The sequence below is a fragment of the Typopeltis vanoorti genome, chromosome 22, assembly GCF_054136105.1.
Source record: "Typopeltis vanoorti isolate ZY-2024b chromosome 22, IOZ_Tvanoo_1.0, whole genome shotgun sequence".
Taxonomy (NCBI): domain Eukaryota; kingdom Metazoa; phylum Arthropoda; class Arachnida; order Uropygi; family Thelyphonidae; genus Typopeltis; species Typopeltis vanoorti.
This window is the reverse complement of record NC_143570.1, coordinates 23,612,641-23,632,864: the sequence shown is the minus strand read 5'-3', so window position 1 is coordinate 23,632,864 and position 20,224 is coordinate 23,612,641. Positions and strand designations below refer to the sequence as shown.

Below are 20,224 nucleotides of genomic sequence, written 5' to 3'. Positions count from 1 at the left end.
TTGAATTAAACAGAAGAGGGAGACTCAGAATACCTTATAATAATAGGTGACATAAATATAAACATTATGAACATAAATAGCAACACAGCACAATACCTAAATCTGCTATCAGCATATAATTTAAGCCCATCTATAGGGTCGTATAAAAAAGACGAGAGAGTGGAAAACAATAATCTCATCCTAGTATTGATTATATAAATACATGGCCCCTCCAAACAGCTATACTGTAGCTGTCATAACGTGCAAATTATCAGACGATTATGTTACTGTACTACAGCTGCATATAAACCTGAAGCCTTAAAACTCACTGAGACTATAAAACAGTATAATGGCATCATAAATGAAAAAGCTATTGTAAATCGAGAAAACACACTGGGTGCAGATAACATCTTCAATCTGGATTGAAGGAATTGAATCTGGACATTTTGGATCGCCCTGTATGTGTATGTATATATATGTAGAAAGTTTTTTACCTTGGCTATATAGTATATTTAAGATACCAAGCAATTTTATAAGCTAGGTTTTAATCCTTTTTCCCAAGTCAGCAAACAGACAAGTAAGTCAAGTTAGCGCCTGTACGTAGTGCAAGTCTGAGGCAACTCGTGGTAAAGGTGGAGTAAGATCCGATCACTTTCCTTAGTAATTTCCCCTAATGCAAAGCATATCCCCTTGCGGAGATGTATGATGCTATGCATTAAAGGCAAGGGCCACTACACAGACCAGTTTCGACCTTTATTGAGATCTCGTCAGTAGCAGCCAGACCTAAAAGTGACAAGCTAATGCAGAGCTCATAAAGTTTACCTCAACAAGTTGCCACAAGATGCTTTGATCTTATTAAATAAAAATCTCAGGATGAGAGTAAAATGTAGAAAGTTTTTACCTTGGATATATAGTATATTAAAGATACCAAGAAATTTCATAAGCTAGGTTTTAATCCTTTTTCCCAATTGAGCAAACAGCTACGTGCAGGCGCAAACTCAGTTTAGGAATTGAAGCCACCGGATAAGGAAAAATGTGTTGCGTATTGTGGGTGGTTTCCATCATTTGTTGAAGAAAATAGAGTTCACGACTTCTTCAGTGACGAAACGTGGTTCCACCTAAGTCGATACGTCAATAGTCAAAATAACAGAATTTGGTAATCGGAAAATCCTCATGTTTTCAATTAAATGTCCTTGAATTCTCTGAAAATCGGAGTGTGGTGTGCAGCACGAACGCCGTCGCATGCATTGTCAAAGCCATTTTCTTTGAGAAGACATTGAGCAGTGCATTGTACGAGACATCATCACCTAGTTTGTGGTTCTCCTTGAGATTCACCAAACAACTCTTTTTGCAAAAGTTTTTTTTTTTTTTTGATAACAGGCTGATTTCTAAAGGACTTTGGTTCCCAAGCTTGCCAGATTTGTCACCTTTCGCATTTCTTCATATGGGGTTACCTGAAAGGTAAGATGTATAAAAATAACCCACCACAATTGATGAACTAAAGACCAACATTGCTGAAACAATCAGAGTAGTCGGTAATTTCATGGTTCAAAGAGTTGCCTCCAATTTGATAAAAATATCATTCCTCCGTTCAAGAACTAGGCGGCCATTTTGAACATTTGATTAAGTAATGTTATTTATTTTGGCCATTGTAAAGATATGGTTATAATCTTTATTTGCAGCAATTTAGTTCTATAAAGTTTGTCACTAATATTGCAAAATTCAAGTTATTTATGATGTGCGCGACTTTTGGATCACCCTGTACTAATCATAAACTTACATTTAATAAAATATATAACAAGCTATAACAAAAATAAAAAATATGCTCCCAAACCACACAGAATCCATGGGTAACAGAAAACATATTAATAGATATACAAAGAAAAGATGCCTTATGAAAACTTCTTAAGACGTTGCCTAACAATAAAGTATTACAAGAAGAACACAACATAAAACGGAATAACCAATAACACAGATTAAACCCCCCTAAAAGAAACTTTATAGAAACAAATAGACAACAGCTCAGAGCGACATATAGGATACCTAGCATGAGATACTAGACAATACACAGAAATCCATCGTCTCTGAAAAGATAAAACACGGCTTTGCGTGCGATCCCAAATACCTCAAACAGTTAGAAAACACTTTAATTAGCACTTTGTGAACTCTCTCCAAAAGCTGCAGAAAACATTTTTCCCCTCACACAAAGAAATATTCTCTACTGCGACCACAGGCAATTCAGTCAATATGGTTCCCAACAGCAACAAAGAACTATCACTTGCAATTCATCAAATGAACCCGAACAAAAGGTATAGACGAAATAGATCAAAAGTCTCATTAAAAATTAAATAGTTTTCGAAACTGGATACTTACCTGGAACACTAAAGACTGCATTAGTCACTCCCATATATAAACACGGAAAAAGAAACATGAGTAACTACAGATCCATCGACACATTGCCGGTAATCAACAAATTATGAAGCGCATTGTGTATCGCAAACTCTCCACACCGTATAAAAATTCCGCATTATCAGAAAACCACAATATGGTATTCAAAATGAATAAAGGAACAACAAAGCTCCTTGAAGATTTTACAGACATAATAAACGATGTGTTAGATAAAAACAGAATAGCATTAATTGTTTTTATTAGTGATATAGCGAAAGCTTTGACACGCAAAATCTTGTTGAACAAACTAACATATATCGGAATGGGAGAACCTCTACTAATGTGGTTCAAAGCATACATGGAAAACAGAAAATAGATCACACTATAGGATTAGGGCAGCAATGAGTTACCGGTAATCTGTGAAGTATCACAAGGGTTGTTCTTTCTCAGATTCTGTTTAACACACACACACACACACACACACACACACACACACACACACACACACACACACACACACACACACACACACACACACACACACACACACACACACACACACACACACACACACACACAATATTAAGCAATTTCCCCTACAAAAAGTAATATCTTCCAATAAGCAGACGACACGGCCATATTCTTCATTCACAACGGTGCAAACACAACTTACACAAATTGGGAAAAAACACTTATGCCATTATACAGTCATACTGAAACACTAATTCAGTCCCAACTACAAAAGAAAAAAAGAAACATATCAAATAACAAGACCACCGTCAACAAACTACATAACATATAAATATTATAATCACGACAGAAAAGCAATCCAGAGTTTCAGCATACCTGACATGATCAACAGCTGCTATTTGATAACAGAAAACTAGGGATGTACAGAGAGCTGAGACGAGTGGTATATAAGATATTATAGTGAGATGGAAAATTAGAGAGAAACTGCTCAAAAAAAAAAATGACGAAGTTCTCTCAAACACCGTACAAGGACACAAACACACCTTGTCCCCCCCCCCTTCAAAAAGATTAAGAGCCACATGCAGTGGTTGTCCGTGAGTGCGAGTACTCGCTTCTAGACGCTAACCAAAAAAAAAGTTCTTATATCTTTTTATATATGGATCTATGCACATGCATATAAACAGTTAAATCGAACCTGGCTTCCGTGGTGGCTAATGACACAAAACCACGGCCATCTAATATCCTTCTCAGATAACTCATCAGACGCTTCAGGAAGACCGCAGAAATGCCACCATCATGAAAAAGTTCACTGGAGCAGTAAGTAACCAAAACTATCATGTTTATTTATCCAAGACGAACGCTCTCTGTATTATATATATATATATATATATATATATATATATATATATATATATATATATATATATATATATATATATATATATATATATATATATATATATATATATATATATATATATATATATATATATTGATATATATATATATTGATATTAGGATTGACTCGGGATATGTACATTTATAAAATTAATATTTAACTGACTAGAACCCGATGAAACTACTCGTGATTTATTAAAGTTTTTTGTTATACTTTCTCGGGTTTTAGTCAGTTAAATATTATATATATATATATAATATTTAACTACAGAAGTTAATATTAGCTCTACCCTGCAGAAGTTAATACGATCGTAAAATTCCACTGATCAGTAGTTTGAAGATCAGTAATTGAAATTACAAATTATATTATTCTACAACTTTATTTATTGGTATAGTGCAGATTTATTAAATAAAAACAAGAGTTGTACAGTATATATTAGCAAAACTATAGACTAGATTTGCAGTCATTTGTGGTTACTGACATGGAGGAGAATGAGTAGATGACAAAACAGAACCATGTGGTTGACAGTGTTCATTCAACGAGAATAAATATCCGTTAACTCTCACATGCGGTGTGTGATATAGATAAAAGCTGACGACCAAAAGCAAACTAGTAAACCATAAGATTGGATCTTAAAAAGCCTTCATGACAAACTCGATGAAATTCCTTAAATATATCATAAGTAACAACCTGAATTTATTCGAACATTAAAAAATAAGCGAATGTTCCAAAGCAGAAACAATTGTCATAATAAATAAAATCCAATATAGGAAGAAGTAATAATCCTTAGGCATAAAATTAAAAATTCCATGGAGCATCAGCGGAGTCTATTTGATGGTATAATACACCTGAGAAGAGAGCTGTGCAGGCTCGACCTCCGTATTATTAGATTGGAAATCATTCTCGGGCAGCAGATATGAAATTAATTATATTGTACAATTTATATTTTACGACAAATGACATAACACTGATATTATTTGACGATTCATGATTAAAATCCCGTCAATAAAGCAGAGACTACATCTATTGAAACACACATATATCAAAATAATAGTATAATGCTTACTCTAAGACTTTTATGATTAGTATATATGAATGACTTGGCGCAAAAATTCTAAGCAGAGATCACCAATAAGTAGTCTGCTTCTGGAAACGAAGCTATTTTTATAGATTTTCTCCCTAGGTCCATAAAAATTGCTTTCCAGAAGTAATTTTTCCGAGTATAATTTAAGCACGAAAAAAATTGTTTCAGTTTTGCATGATGAACGTCTTCTAATTCTGATATATGACATGTAAAACGAGAACATAAGTTCATTTTTTGTGCTCGATCGTTAAACGCGCAAATATCGAATTACAAATTTGAATTCAAGATATTAAAAGGAACATTATTTCCAGAGAAAAATGTATAATTTTCCTTAATTAATAATAATATTGTTTACATGACAAAGATAGCTGCTTTTGAGATGTTGTTACAGAAGGCTTGTTGAGGATATCAATACTGAAAGGCAGACGAATGGATGGGGGCGCTAGAAAGGGTCAGTAGAATTTTAAGGCTCCTTAAGGATATTGACAGAAGAAAGTTAATCGTAAGATTTTATACTTTGGACGCATTGAAAGGATTGAAAGAGGACTTCTCAGAACAATAATAGAAGGTAAAGTTCTTGGGAAAAGAGGGAGAGGTAGACCGTCAATGAGATGGATGGCGTGTCTGCAGGGCCGGCGCTACCATTTAGGCAAACTAAGCAACCGCCTAGGGCGCAAGCCATGAAGGGGCGCAAAACTTCAAGCTGTGCTTTATTCATACTTTACTAAAATATCAAAATTAAATAGTGATATATGATTTAGGTATCGATTTTTTTTCCTTATCCCACACACTACTTTACTATTTAACTCTTGGTTTTTTTTTTGTTCCTTACCTAAATGATTTGAACTTACTGATATTTAAAATTCGGTTAAGATAAATATTTTAAAACATTAATATTTTAAAATATTAAATTTCGGTATTTTATAACTTTTTTTTTTTTTTTTGGTAAATGAATTATAACAGAGAATTTTCAAATTAATTAAAAAAGAAAATAAAAAAGCCCTATTAATTTAACCTGAAAGACAATTTTATTTTATTTAATGTCAATTAGAAATATTTTAGTTTATGAAATAAGCGGCGCACTTGTAAACTTTTCCTAGGGCGCAAAATAAACAGTGCCTATCAGTCTGGAGTGACTAATCTTCAGAGAAATGAAGCCTCTAGAAAAGCATACAACAGGACCACATGGCGAGGACTGTTGTGGCACATCACCGAGCATCTGAGTGACCATATGGCATTTGTTGATGTCCAATGAACAGATGGAAATGGATACATGACAAGGATTTTATTATATTATTTCACGGGGTATTTAATAATTCAGTTTAATAAATTCACAACCTTATTTCTTATTAAAGTTCATCATCATCATCATCATCCATCATCATACGTATCAAGGATTTAGGCCTAGCATGGCCTGTTCCGGCCTTAGAAGTCATCATTGAATCGTTTAAGAGGACGTCCTGGTTTTCTTTTTCCTAATGGCTTGTACTTTAAGGCTTGTTTTGGTAATCTTTCTGTTTTCATTCTTTGAACGTGTTCCATCTATCTATGTTTATATTTTTTAATTTTTTCAATTAATGGTTCTTGGTTTAATTCTTTCATAATATCTTCGTTTCTTTTGCGATCATCCATCATCATACGTATCAAGGATTTAGGCCTAGCATGGCCTGTTCCGGCCTTAGAAGTCATCGTTGAATCGTTTAAGAGGACGTCCTGGTTTTCTTTTTCCTAATGGCTTGTACTTTAAGGCTTGTTTTGGTAATCTTTCTGTTTTCATTCTTTGAACGTGTTCCATCCATCTATGTTTATATTTTTTAATTTTTTCAATTAATGGTTCTTGGTTTAATTCTTTCATAATATCTTCGTTTCTTTTGTGATCAAATAGGATATACTTTGCAGTTTTTCTCATAAACTTCATTTCTGCTGTTGTTAATCTTTGTTTGTTTTTTTGTTTTATTGTCCAGATTTCGCTTCCATACATTAAGACCGGTAAGGCTAATGTATTGTATACTTTTAGCCTGGTTTGTTTTTGAACTAGGTTTGGTTTAAATATAGAGTTAATTACACCTGTTATTTTTAAATATTTTGCAATTTTTACGTTTATATCTTTTTCATTTTCATATGTGATCATACATCCTAGGCAGTTAAATGAATTCACCTGTTATAAGATCTTGTTATGTATTACTATTTTAGTTCTTGCTGGATCTTGTCCTTTAAAGGCCATAGTTTTTGATTTTTCCGTTGATATTATCATACCATAATCTTTGGATATCTGATTTAGATTTAAAATAGCATTCTGTAAGTTATCTTCAGAATTTGTAATTATTATTTGGTCGTCTGCAAAGAGGAGAGTGAAAGTTTAATGAAGTGAAATGAGGTGAAAGTTTAATTCCTTGATGTAAATTCTTACTCCATTTTATTATTATTTCATTTAAGTAGATATTAAAAAGAGTTGCTGAGAGGGGACATCCCTGTCGAACCCCTTGGTTTATCTCTCTTGTATATGATAGCTCGCGATTTAATCTTATTTGTATTTGATTATTTTCATATATACTTGTGATAGCTTTTAGGATGTTATTTGATATTTGTCTTTCTTTTAATATGTTAAATAATATGTTTCTTTTAACTTTGTCAAATGCTTCTTCAAAGTCAATAAATGCAATATGCATTACTGAACCTCCACCAAACTTGGTGGAGGCTCAGTAATGACTTGACTTAGAATGTTGCAGTCCTGCCAGAACCGTTCTCCGGGTTATCTCTAGATCCAAACACTTGGAAGCGCGATTTGTTGCTCCACAGAACTCTTTTCCGAATCATCTCTAGTCCAGGAATGATGTGAAAGACACGAGTTCAAACGTCGTTTAGCGTTGAGGATGTGTGTGGCTTGTTCGCAGGAACTCTGCCGTGGTAACCTAAGGCGTGCAACTCTCTTGGGACAGTTCTAATGCTAACAGATGTTTCTGTAGGTTTTCCTGGTTGACTGTGAGGTATACCGCTGATGACGTGCGGGATGCTCGAACATTCCTAGACATAGCTCATCGATCTCGGTCTGTGAGTGTCGGTAGCCTCCTAAAGGATATTCTTACTGTGGTAGCATCATCACATTTCCATCTACGAATGACATATGTTAGGCGAATTTCGGTATACTGAGACGGGTAGCAATATCACGGATAAAAAGATCACTTATGTGACATCCCACTACCATTCCACATTGAAAATCTGTAGTTCAGTTGAACGTAGTACTTGAAATCGAGTACAGCGCAAAACATGCAGCACTTGCTACCTTTTATTACCAGATTTACACAGACACTTCCTGAATATTTGCATGTGGTAAGATTCAAAATTTGCATGGCACGTAAGATGTCCAAATTTTTTGTCAACATAGTGTAAAATAAGTAATATATTATTATTGGCAGAATGGCATAGAATGAAACAGAGTGAAAAAGAAAAGAAAAGAAAAGAAGAAAGAATAAAATGAACAATAGAACAAAAATTTAAGAAAAAGAAATAAGATATGATAAGCATTATTTATAATTAATGGAATAAAATAAATTCTAAATATTCTCTATAATTATTTAGTAATAATAATAAAGAGAAACTTTTTTTTGAGTCTTTACACGAGAGGTTGGTTGATTAACTTATAGTACATTAGTACCGTGTATGGGTAGTGGGTTGGGAAAGGAGAAGATGCTTGTTCACGTTTGATTTAAATGACTGCATATTGTATTCATTGGGAAACACATCAGGGGGAAGACTGCTCCACAATACAGCAGTTCGACGGACGAAGGAGGAGGAAAAGAAACTTGTTCTGTGGGTTTCAAGGTGCACTGTGAAGGGATGTTGAGCAGCAGCAGCAGCTGCACGTGTCCCAATGAACTTAGTACTAAGTGAGGGAATTATTGATGCTATTTCAGATGAACATTTACCATGGAAATATTTGTAGAATACACATATTGCGGAAACCAATTGTCTGTGCGAAAGTGGGGGGAGTTAGGTGGTAAGAGATGGGTCATTAATAAGTCTAATTGTTCTCCTCTGTATTGAGTCAAGCATTTTGAAGGAGCTTTTGGGGACCACATCCCATATGTGAGAGCAGTATTCAATGGTTGGGCGGATTTGTGATTTGTGTAAGGTTAGCAGCTGTTCAGGGGTGAAGTAACGTCTTGAGCGAAAGATAAATCCTAGTTTTTTAGAAGCTGAGGATGCAATAGTTGTGATGTGTTTATGACAGGAGAGATTTGAGGTCAGGGTAATTCCAAGAAGAAGAATCTCATCTTGTCTCGAAATCTGGATGTTGTCGAAAGTAATACTGCGATAAAATGGTTCTTTGTTGTGAGAAATAAGACAGAACTGGGTTTTATTAGAATTGAAATTGACTAGGTTCTCTGAACCCCATTGGAGGATGGCTTGGAGATCAGAACTGATCTCCAAGCCATCGGTGGTGGTGGCTGATGTTCTATAGGTTGAGGTGAGTTGTGTTGAGTAAGGTTTATAAAATGAAAGGAAGGAGTGAAATGTGCTGCCATCTGCAAAACTGTGTATTGGGTTGGAGGCTGAAATAAGTCATTGGTATATAGCAGGAAGAGGGTTGGTAAAAGGACAGAACTTTGTGTAACCCCGACATTAGTTGAATGGTGAGATGATAAGGAAACATCCACCACCACATATAGTGTGCGTACAGACAGAAAGCTGGCAATCCAACTACAGACGTCTTGAGACAGACCAAACGATGGCAACTTGCTTAGTAAGCCCTTGTGCCAAACACGGTCAAACGCCTTAGAGATATCAAGTGCAATCACTTGAGATTCGACAAACTTCTCCATGGCATTTGCCCAGTGATGGGTGACATATGCGAGATCTCCTGTTGATCGGCAGCTACGGAATTCATACTGGCGGTCGTTTATTAGGTGCGTACCTTTAAGGTAGTGTACGGGTTGGGAATTGATGATTTTTTCCATTATTTTTGACAGGACTGAGGAGAGCGAGATAGGTCGGTAGTTGGATGGCAGTCACTTGTCGCCCTTCTTGGGAATGGATTGAACATAGGCCAATTTCCAGCTGTGGGATAGATACCAGTAGAGTAAGACAGTATATACAGACGGAGTCAGTTCTGGTGCACAAACTTTCAGGACATGTGAATGCCATCAAGGCCAGGAGACCTTTTTTGTGTCTAATTTGGACAGTATTTTTCTGATCTCTTTCTGGCAAAAGGATATAGGGGGAATTGTATGTTGGGCATCTGGAGAGGTTGGGGGACATTTACCATTGTCAATTATGCATGCACTGGAAGCAAAGGTTGAGGCCAGGAGATTGGCGTTTTCTGTAGGTGATGATGCAATAAAGCCTTCTGGGTGTGATAGGTTGGGAATAGTGTTGGACAGAAGTTATGAGCGATTGCTTTGGCGAAAGACCAAAAGGTTCGGCTGCCGTTTGGACGGGCTGATAATTTTCTGCTTTTTGCTTTTTTGAACTCTGTTTAGTAATCATTGATTTTTTTGCATCTATTTCGCGCTTAAGTATAAGTTCTAAAGGAGGATGGAGTTCTTGATTTGCGCCAGTTATGGTATGTTTCGTTTTTCATTTGTACACCCTAAGCGCATCTTTTGGAAATCCAGAGTTTAGTTAGGGAATGGCAGATCAGAGTACTGTGGGGAATGTATGTTTCCATGCCGGTGAGGATTACTTTAGTTATAAGTTCGGTGAATATGTTTGGGCTGGAAGGCCGTACTTCACCCCCCAACCCTGGGGATTCTGGTTGGCATCTGAACAAGTTGTGTAAGGTCATTAGTGACGGCAAATGCTTCAGCAACTCTGCCTGCAAAATATGTAGAACTGGAGGAGTAAAGCCAGTTGATGTTGTGGACATTAAAATATCCTAGGAGGATGATTTGGTTGTTGGGAAAGTGGGATTGGAGGAAAATCAGTTTCTAAGGAGTAAGGAGATGAAATTAAAGAGCTCAGAGTGATTTTGTTGCATTAGAGGAGCGATAGAGACAACAAATGAATTTGACTGAGTGGGGAAAGTATATTTGCAACTAAAGAATGAATTTGATTTTGAAAGGTGTGATACTGATTGAGCTTTTAATAAATTCCTGCCATGAAAATTCTAGGTCTCAGGAGTCACTTTTTTCAGTAATATTATAAATAGAGAAGAAATGTAATAGTTGATTTCTTAGAGTTACTTGATTACTAATTACTTTCTTATGCTCTTCATGTCCCATGGCGCATAAGGCTGAGATCCATTACTTTCCGATACTTCCGTCTTGTGCTACTAATTCTTTGCTCAGTCCGTTTGTATATAGTAATTCATCGTTGGATCCAAAATATTTTTAACATCTTACGCAAAGACTTTGGAAACTATTTAATCTCTATTCCTGCTTTTTTTGGTTAGTTTCCATGTCTCTGATCCATATAATAATATGGATCAAGAGACATAATATTGACAAAGTCGTCAATAGCAAGTATTACCATTGCTATTGACGATTTTTATTTAGGTTTTATTATATTATTTGAATGATTTACATATATTACTCCATTTTCAATTCAGTTAAAAAGAAGTATAGTATTTGCGTTTATCAATCTTTGTATTATATACCTGTTAGTTCCACCTTCAATATTTCATTAGCTCCAAAATTCCTAACTTCTACTGAATGTTGATCAATTTTAATTTCTTTGTGGCACCTGCTTGTTCAATTTAAGAACTTTTGATTTAATTATATTTATTTTAAGACCAAACTTTTCAGCTGTTTTATGCAATGCTTCCGATTTTGCTTGTATATCAGTGTACAATGATATTCAAAACCATGTTTTCTAATCTAGATCTAGAATAATCTAGATCTTCCAGCTGTGATATAAAATTCGATTTAATTCCTCTTTTTATATCTATATCTTTTTTCACAATCTAATCACTGACCATGTTAAATAGTATACCAGACATTGCATAACCCTGTCTCACACCACTCCTTATCTCGAACCATTTTGTTGGTATTTGGTGCTAAATAGATTACACTATTAAAATACCGTACCGTAAAAAAGTTTGCATCCACTCTAAACATAATGTGCTTGACATTGTCGTGATTAAGAAATGAAAGCCATAAAAATTGGATAAACACAAGTTGGAACATCGTGATTAATCATGAAAACGCGCGCATAGTATTGCTTATTATGTCTGTAGCTACATGCTCAGCATTATGGAAGCAATGATCGGGCAGCGGTGACGATTACCTCCACTTTCTAGTAGTAAAGCATAATACATTACCATGGCATTCAGCAGAGCATATATAATTATACTATGCTCTCCTGAATGCCATGGTAATGCATTATGCTTCGCTACTACAAAGCGGAGTCAATCGCCACCGCCTGCACGATCCCGCTTCCATAATGAAGCGGGGATCCGAAAAAAAAGACGCGATAAAAAGTCTAACAATAGTCGATAAATAAGGGAAAAAGACACACACACACACACACTGGAATATATTCACCGTGGAACTGTGTGGATAATGAAGTAAGAAATCGGGACCTATTATACAGTACATTCGACTCCAGTTAATTAAAAGTTAATTACAAAGATAGGGAGGAAAGTTTAAATGTTCTTGTTCAAAAGATGGCATGCGACATTTTTTAAATCAAATTCAATGAGTACCTCCTCAGAAGATTTCACGAAAGAACACAGACTTGTACAAGTGATGGAGCAAGGTCATATAACCATAATTCTAGGTTCAATTCATAGTTCTAAATTCGCAAAAAAAAAAAAAAAACCCTCGCAAAAAGTAATTTAAATAGACAGAAAAAGTAGCTTGAAAAGAGTAGTTTCAAGAACACAGAATCTGATGTAGACTTGTGAGCAGCAAAGACTGTTCTTTAGGAATGTCGAAATGTTGAGGATTTTCTGCCTGGAGAAAAGCATGTACAGAAAATTACTTTATTATAATTCGTTTTATTATTTTCAGAAATTCCAAATGCATGTGTAAAAATATAAATATGCTAAAATACACAAAAAACACGTCATTAGATCGTAATGTAAATACGAAGAATGCGCAGCACTCTTCGCACAGCTGCGAAAAGTGCTGCGCATCTTGTGTGGGAATTCTTCGCAGCTATGTGTAAAACAACCGCAACCTAAGGATGTCGGTACATATATCTGTTCATATATCAATAATGAGGTTCCCAAAAATAAAGGCTTCCAAGAAAAAGAAAAACTGTTCGAATATTAAATAAATATAAAACCGAGATTTTAAACAATTAAAATCTGAACCACGTCTTTGAGAACATTAGAAAGCAATTCCCTCCCTGTTGCGTGTGTATCTTTTTTCCCATTGTATTTGCGTTCTCTCATTTCAGTTGTTGGTTGTGTAAATTAAATGAACAGAAACGCAAGGAAAGGAGTTTTTAATATAGCAACACGCATAAAAATCGAAATCTAATCTTTCACTTTTACATCATTAGCTTTTATAATAAAGTCGACCGTGCCGTTCGATTGCACATTAAAAGTAAGCTGTGTGCGATGCGTGTTTTAGTACTTGAACAGAATTTAGAAAGTAAACGTGTACCTGAACTTGAATCAGGAATGTTGTCACATAGCTATCCAGCGGTGCCACTATGTGGTGCTACATCTAATATTGATTTTAAAAAGACGTAAAGATGTTTGTTGATATATACAAAAAGGATAGCGGATTGATTTAAAAGCAACGAAGAAGAAATGTTCGTTGTGTGTTCAGCTGGTTTGATCAACGCAAAATAAAGAAGCATTTAAGGACTCGATTGGAAAATGTTCATCATTATTCTTCACAAAAAACTAATATTCATCTTGTTTCTTATACCCGTGTGTTTGCTAGTAGATTATCCATCAGCTGCACAGTAAGTTTTGTAATTTTTGTTTTATTTCAGAAGATTGCCGAGATTGTCTTCAGGTAAAATATCACTCAAAGTCAGTATTTCTTTGAAATCGCATTCAAACTCCATTCGGAAAACAGTTAAGAGAGATATGTGTGTGTGTGTGTGTGTGTGAGTTGGTGGAGAACTGGTTATCTAAAATTGTTACTTTTGTGAGTGCAGTAAATAATAACTTATCAAGTATACTATTGAGCTCGATTAATGTTAACGTATTTGATTTTTGATATGTTGATTAAGAATTAAAAGATAACATAAATGTTTATTCTTTTCTAAAGATTATTTCAATAGACTAAATACTGGTTAGAAACCAAAGCTTGTTTTAAATAATAAAATTTATTTGCTTCTAATTTTTAAGATGTGAAGAAAGTCGGAGAAAATAAATTAGAAATTTAATTTCTAATTTATATTTATTTGTATACTTATTTTACAAATAGTTTATTAACCTTAGAGTTATGATTCTGGTTAAGAGAAATAATTTCTGAAGAGTGAAAAAGCGACCTAAAATATTAATTTTTTAATGGTTTGAATGTAGTAGATTTCAGTAAAGGATTACGCGTCAGATTTAAGTGGCTTATTTCTTGTTATTCTTAGAATATGAACCGGCAAAGTACATACACATAAAGATTACTTCTAATAAAAATATAAAATCTCTCTTCCCAGTCGTAATCGAGTTTGTTATGTGCTTTTAATAAAATACTGCACATTTTAGTTTTTGTGATTGTGGCTAAGCACACGGAGTTTAGTCAAGATCAATTTTTAATGAATGAATTAGCAGCTTTTTTGCGCAAGATAATTCTTATGCATTAATGCACCAAATTTCTTCTATGGGTTCGTGTGCACGTTTTATTATTTTAATTACGATTGCTAAAATTGCAGTAAACATGTAAATATTTGCGAAAATACTTGCTATCTCGTAGTGTTTTAGTTTTATTAACTGTGCGCAGTCACAAAACGAAAAAATGTAAAGAAAAAACTTCTGACAATTTAGTTAAACTCGTATAAAATATTTACGGGTTATCACTATTTGCACACATATTTTCATGTACCAGTTTTCATATCACATAATTAAGATGAACTGCGTGTATATATTCTTCTTATCTTCTTATTCCTTCCCTCCTCTTTTACCTTGTCGTATTCGAGGATTTTTCTACGTGCCAGTTTGCCTGTTCTGGGGGACGAAAAACTCGAATTTAACGTTGTTAGAGTCCATAACTAAGCGAATTAATGAACTTCTTAGGAACAGAGGAGCACATATAAATTATTAGTTAAAGTTGAAGTTTAATTTGTGTACTTATTTTCTTGCGAAATTAAAACTTTTATTTAAAATGTCAGTGTTCAGATTAATCTGTTCGCTACTGTATTTAAAGTTTTTAAAGCTGACTTAGGTTACTGCATGTTGAACATAACACATCAAAACATAACACTCTATACTTTAAATATTTATATTTGTACTTTGACTTTCTAAAGTGAAAATATCCAAAATGAGGTGATTAAGAACCTCAATATCCGAACTGAAAGTAGTTTCCTGTTTCCAATCTCACTGAGAAAGTAAACCTCACCTACTCATTATGATACCAGTTAATCTTCACAATCCTTTCAGTATTACTGAATTTTCCTATACCATTCTCCGTCTAAATAAGCTGTGGATGTCGTGCTTCCTCTTGATATCTAAGATCATGACATAGTTCATTTTACGGAACATCTTTCCTTATAAACTCTATATATCACATCCTTGGATACAACAATTGTGCCAAATGGGACGATGTTTATGACGTATCCTTCCTTCCCATGGTCAGATTACTGTTTCCTCTCTCTTCCCTGATTTGAGCACTTATTCTGACCGAATAACTGAAAGAGTTTTTCCTCTTTCAGTGGAATAGAGATGAAGAACTGTTCATCTCTATTCCACTCAAAATCCCATACAGCCTCCCCCACACACATACACACACACACACACACACCGTTCTTCTTCAAAAAGCAAGCCAAGCAAAAATTTTGGCATACCAGAAATGACTGGAAACACAGAATCCAGTGCATGCTAAGAGTGATACAACGTAGCTCTCAACAACTAGTCTCCACTTGAAAAGACACCATGTCTTCTGGACTCGTCAAGACAATTAAGCGAGAATTCTTCCTTCTGTGCTTCTACTTCTCTCTAACATACTAGAGATATACTATTGACACAGTATCACCCAAAAGAAAGCTAACTTTCTCAAATCATTCCTCTTTAATCGCGCAAAGATTACAAAGGCAAATCACCTCACCTCACCAAGGATAGCAGAAATATCCTGAATAGCTGAGAGCTACTGCTCTTTGATAGTCTTAACTCAAATCTTGTGCTCCTGAATGAATATTCCTACTAAATCGTATTTTTATCTGTTTTATAGTATAGGAGAAAACTTACATTCAGCCCATAAAAAATAATAAAAAAATAAAATAAAATAAATAAATAACAGTTAACCATTGAACTTGTTAATATCACCTCAAGAAGCATCAACGTTTTCACCAACTGAACAAGTGGTCCACAATTTTAATCAGTGCACACCACTATGGATTCTGCTACTCTGAATTCAAAGTGGATCTCCTCGCCAAGATGAATTGCCGCTGGACACAAGGCATGGAAAAGTCTAAAGAAACTATTGTCGTATTGACATTTCCAGTACAGCAGACTACTTATCGAATTATTATGTCGCAATCTTACTTCTATCGTTTGGTGTTACTTCGCCAGTTTCCTCTGGCGAATCAACGGATGAACTCTTCACTTCGGATTTCCCCACCATCAGGTATTCTGATTTGTCTACCATTGACGAAGTACCAAGAGCTCCGTATTTTTCACTCCAGCTATTCTCATTTTACATGAATGACCCCTCTCTTTCTGACCTCAAATCCTACTGATCGTTTTACTGATGAAAGTATACTCCATTCTTCTTATTCATTTGACAAAGCTATGAACCGCAAAATTTTTATTTATTATTATTTTGTTTTATTTGTATCGACGAATATCCCTCCATGAGGTAATGGAAATTACGTCATGGAGGGGAAATTCATCAATTCTTCAGTTTTGGTATGCCAAGCAGTTTCACAGCAAAAAGAGGTTAACGATATATAACTGTGCAGATATATAAGCGTGCAGATATATAACTTTTCTGTTAGCATAATCTCTTATTACTGTACAAACCGATGGCACCAGGACTTTCTCAGGCACAAATTAGTTGATTTCTGGGAATTACACGTTACCATTCTTTAATGATGTGCACATTATAATATTAACAGGATACTATTACGACAATATCTCAACTGTTCTGCAAGTATCGGTGCAAAACTTGTTTTCGGACCAATGACATCGTGACTGATATGGTAACAAGTGTTAATAGAACTTTAGCTTTTTACCCTAAATTAAACACGCCGCTTGGAAAGAAGTCAACGCACACCATAGTGTGAGGAACAAACAGCCATGGAGTCCACCTTGGTAAGATGTAGGACCTCCTTTCGCAGTGATGACTGCAGTAACCCTACGGGACATACTTTCTACAAACGTACGATAGCGATCAATGAGAATTTTGGACATTCTTGCTGTAAGCATGTAATGAGGTTCTAGACTGTTGTGGGACGGACGTCCACGGTCCAGTTCATCCATAGATGTTTTAGGATTGAGATCAGAGCTCTGTGGAAGCCAGTCAAGTGTGATGACCTTCATGTCCACCACAGATCACGCAGTTACAGAAGCAGCGTTATGACCCGATGCATTGTTTTGCTGAAAGAGACAATGGTCAGTTCCTTAGAAACGCCACAAAGTAGGAAGCATTGCACTATCCAGAATGTTCAGATATCTCTAGGAGTTCAATGTGCGTGGCACCAGAAACACGGGTTCGAAGCCAAAACAGGATCATACCATCACACTACCAACTATTATTACGTTCACCGGGCATCCACCACACTCACGCCCATCTATCTACTCCGTAGAGGGTGTAACGTGATTTTTCGCTTCATAATACAGTTTTCCAAGTTTCCACGTCCCATTATACATGCTCTTTGCACCACTGAAGACGACGACGCTGAATGTTATTTCAGGTAATGTGGAAGTTATATGTTGCGATCATGCCATGGAAACCCATGTTGTGAGCCTCGATTCTGAATGTCTTTGTGCAGATTTGTGTTCCAGTTGATGTCTGAAATTTTACATTCAACGTGTAGGCGAATGGCGGTTTCTAGATATCCTTCGTAGCACCACCCTACGGTCACATTTGGCGAATGTGGTGGGACATCCACTGCAAGTAGCAGTTGATTCTATGCGCTTCCATTTCGGTGTGGTATCATTGATTGTTGACCTGGGATGGTCCAATTTGTCAACAATTTGCCAAACGGATAAGCCTGCAACATGGCATCCTATCACAACGCCTCTTTCAAACTCTGTTAGTTTCCTTCTCACAGTCATTTTCCAGGACACAGTTGCACTGACTTGGCAGCATCAGATTCCTCCAAATACTGGCTACGCTACAAACACGTGACTCGTTACATGACACGATGCACTTTACCCATGGGAATACCCGTCGACTTCGTTCCAAGCAATCTGTATATCTCACAAATAATTAGGTATTTAACATTTAAAACTGTAATTTTTAAAATGTTTAATATTTAATATCTAATGTTGAATGTCTAAACATCAGTGAGAAGAAAAGAAGGAATAATGTTAGCAAAGATTTCAAGATTTGTTTTTCATATGAATGGCATTGATTCCCCTACATACAAATTTGCCAAACATTTAGCAAAAGTGCTCACACAATATACTGGCAACACATCCCGTCACACATAAAAAGCTCAGCGCTTACTTTAAAGCCAGTATAGAAAACCTCACACTCCAACACACTGATATAATGGTAAGTTTTGATGCCCCCCCCCCCCTCCTTATTCACCAATGTTCCACTCAGTGATACCTTAGCCCTCATCCAATCCAAATTTCCTCTTGATATCATAGCCATAATTTCAGTTCACCATGAACTCAGGCTATTTCGTTTGGCAAGGAAATTATACAAACAGATAGAAAGGACAGCATGGGATCTCCACTCTCTCTCTCTCCACCCCTGGCCAATTTCTTTATGGAGACCTTTGAAGATAAAGCCTTAAATTTTTCCCCACATAAACTCACTGTTTGGCTACGCTACGTGGATGACGTGTTCTCCATTTGCCGCATGGCCTAGATACACTCCACAATTTCACAACACATTTAAACAATCAACACCACAGGATCCAGTTTACCTTGGAAAAGGAAAACAACAGCAGCAGTGTCTCTTTCCTAGACACTCTGATTACACGCCATCCTGATGGATACCTGGCTTTCTCTGTTTAGAGAAAACCTACACATATAGATATATTCACAAAGCAGTCACTCCCCCTATCAACAATATGGGATTATAAAAACCCTATATAACAGGGCAAAATTAATCAGTTCAGATAACAATGCCCTAACTACTGAACTTGACCATATCCTTAATACCTTCTTAGTCAATGGCTACAACCCCCCCCCCAAAAAAAATCCAAAAAGTATTAAAACCAAAAACCCTTCAAAGCAGAGATTACTCTAAATCTATCACCATTCCATATATCCTGGGTACATCCGAAAAATTAACAAAAATCCTAAGGAAATATGATCTCGCAACCAGTTACAAATGACATAAGAAATTGACATCTCTTATCAGCTCCACCAAAGACTAGCCATTTCCCCTAGACCGATCTGGAGTATTCGAGGTCCCTTGCAGTTGGAAACTATCCTACTACCGCCAAACAGGTAGGACAGCCAATATCAGGACATCTGAACACAAGGACTACATCCAATTCCACCAATACAGCCACTCAGGTCTTACTGACCATGCTTCGGACACCAACCACAGGATACGCTGGAAGAAGGCCACTTTACTACATCGCCGCAAATATAAGTATGAAAGATTATTCCTGGAATCAGTCTCAGCTCTAAAAAACTTCCCAAACCTCAACAAATTTAGGTGCATGAGACTGTCCCAAATTTGGAAAGCATAAATTCTAATCAGCGCCCAACGGCCAAGACAACCCAATTTAGCTCACTGGGGGGGGGGGGGTACCGGGATTCTAGGACCGACTTCTGTTGCCTATCTTCAGCCTGATTTGCTTAGTGTGAGTGCCGGCATGCACACATCACTTTTTTGTGATCCCTGAAGATGGCAATGCAACATTACGAAACATAGGTAGTTATTACAGTTTTTATAATTAATAATCTAGTTTACGTTGTCATTTCAAAAAAAAAAAAATTAGAAGCTATGTTTAACCAAGGTATAAGCTTATCTACAAGAATTAATTCCTGTATTCCTATTAGCAAACCTGTATTAGTTGATATATTTGATAAGTCGGTCTAGGGAGATGAAGCACTTGCCATCCATCCATGCATATCCCATAAAATCAAACACTTCTCGTAAATTTTGGTCTCGCCTTGTTATACAAAATGCGCTTGTACAACCTGAGTCAGATTTTTTTTTTTTTCC

At 35.9% G+C, this 20,224-nt stretch overlaps 1 protein-coding gene across 1 annotated transcript in view; it reads left to right on the top strand.

Moving 5' to 3' along the window:
• The first annotated feature begins 13,323 nt into the window (after positions 1 to 13,323).
• The window catches only part of LOC150094215 (glycine receptor subunit alpha-2-like), a 54,713-nt gene continuing 47,812 nt past the window's right edge, over positions 13,324 to 20,224 (top strand). Inside the window, exon 1 of the mRNA XM_090412423.1 lies at positions 13,324 to 13,454. Within this exon, the coding sequence (XP_090268549.1) occupies positions 13,324 to 13,454 (131 nt within the window). The remainder of the gene's footprint in view (positions 13,455 to 20,224) is intronic.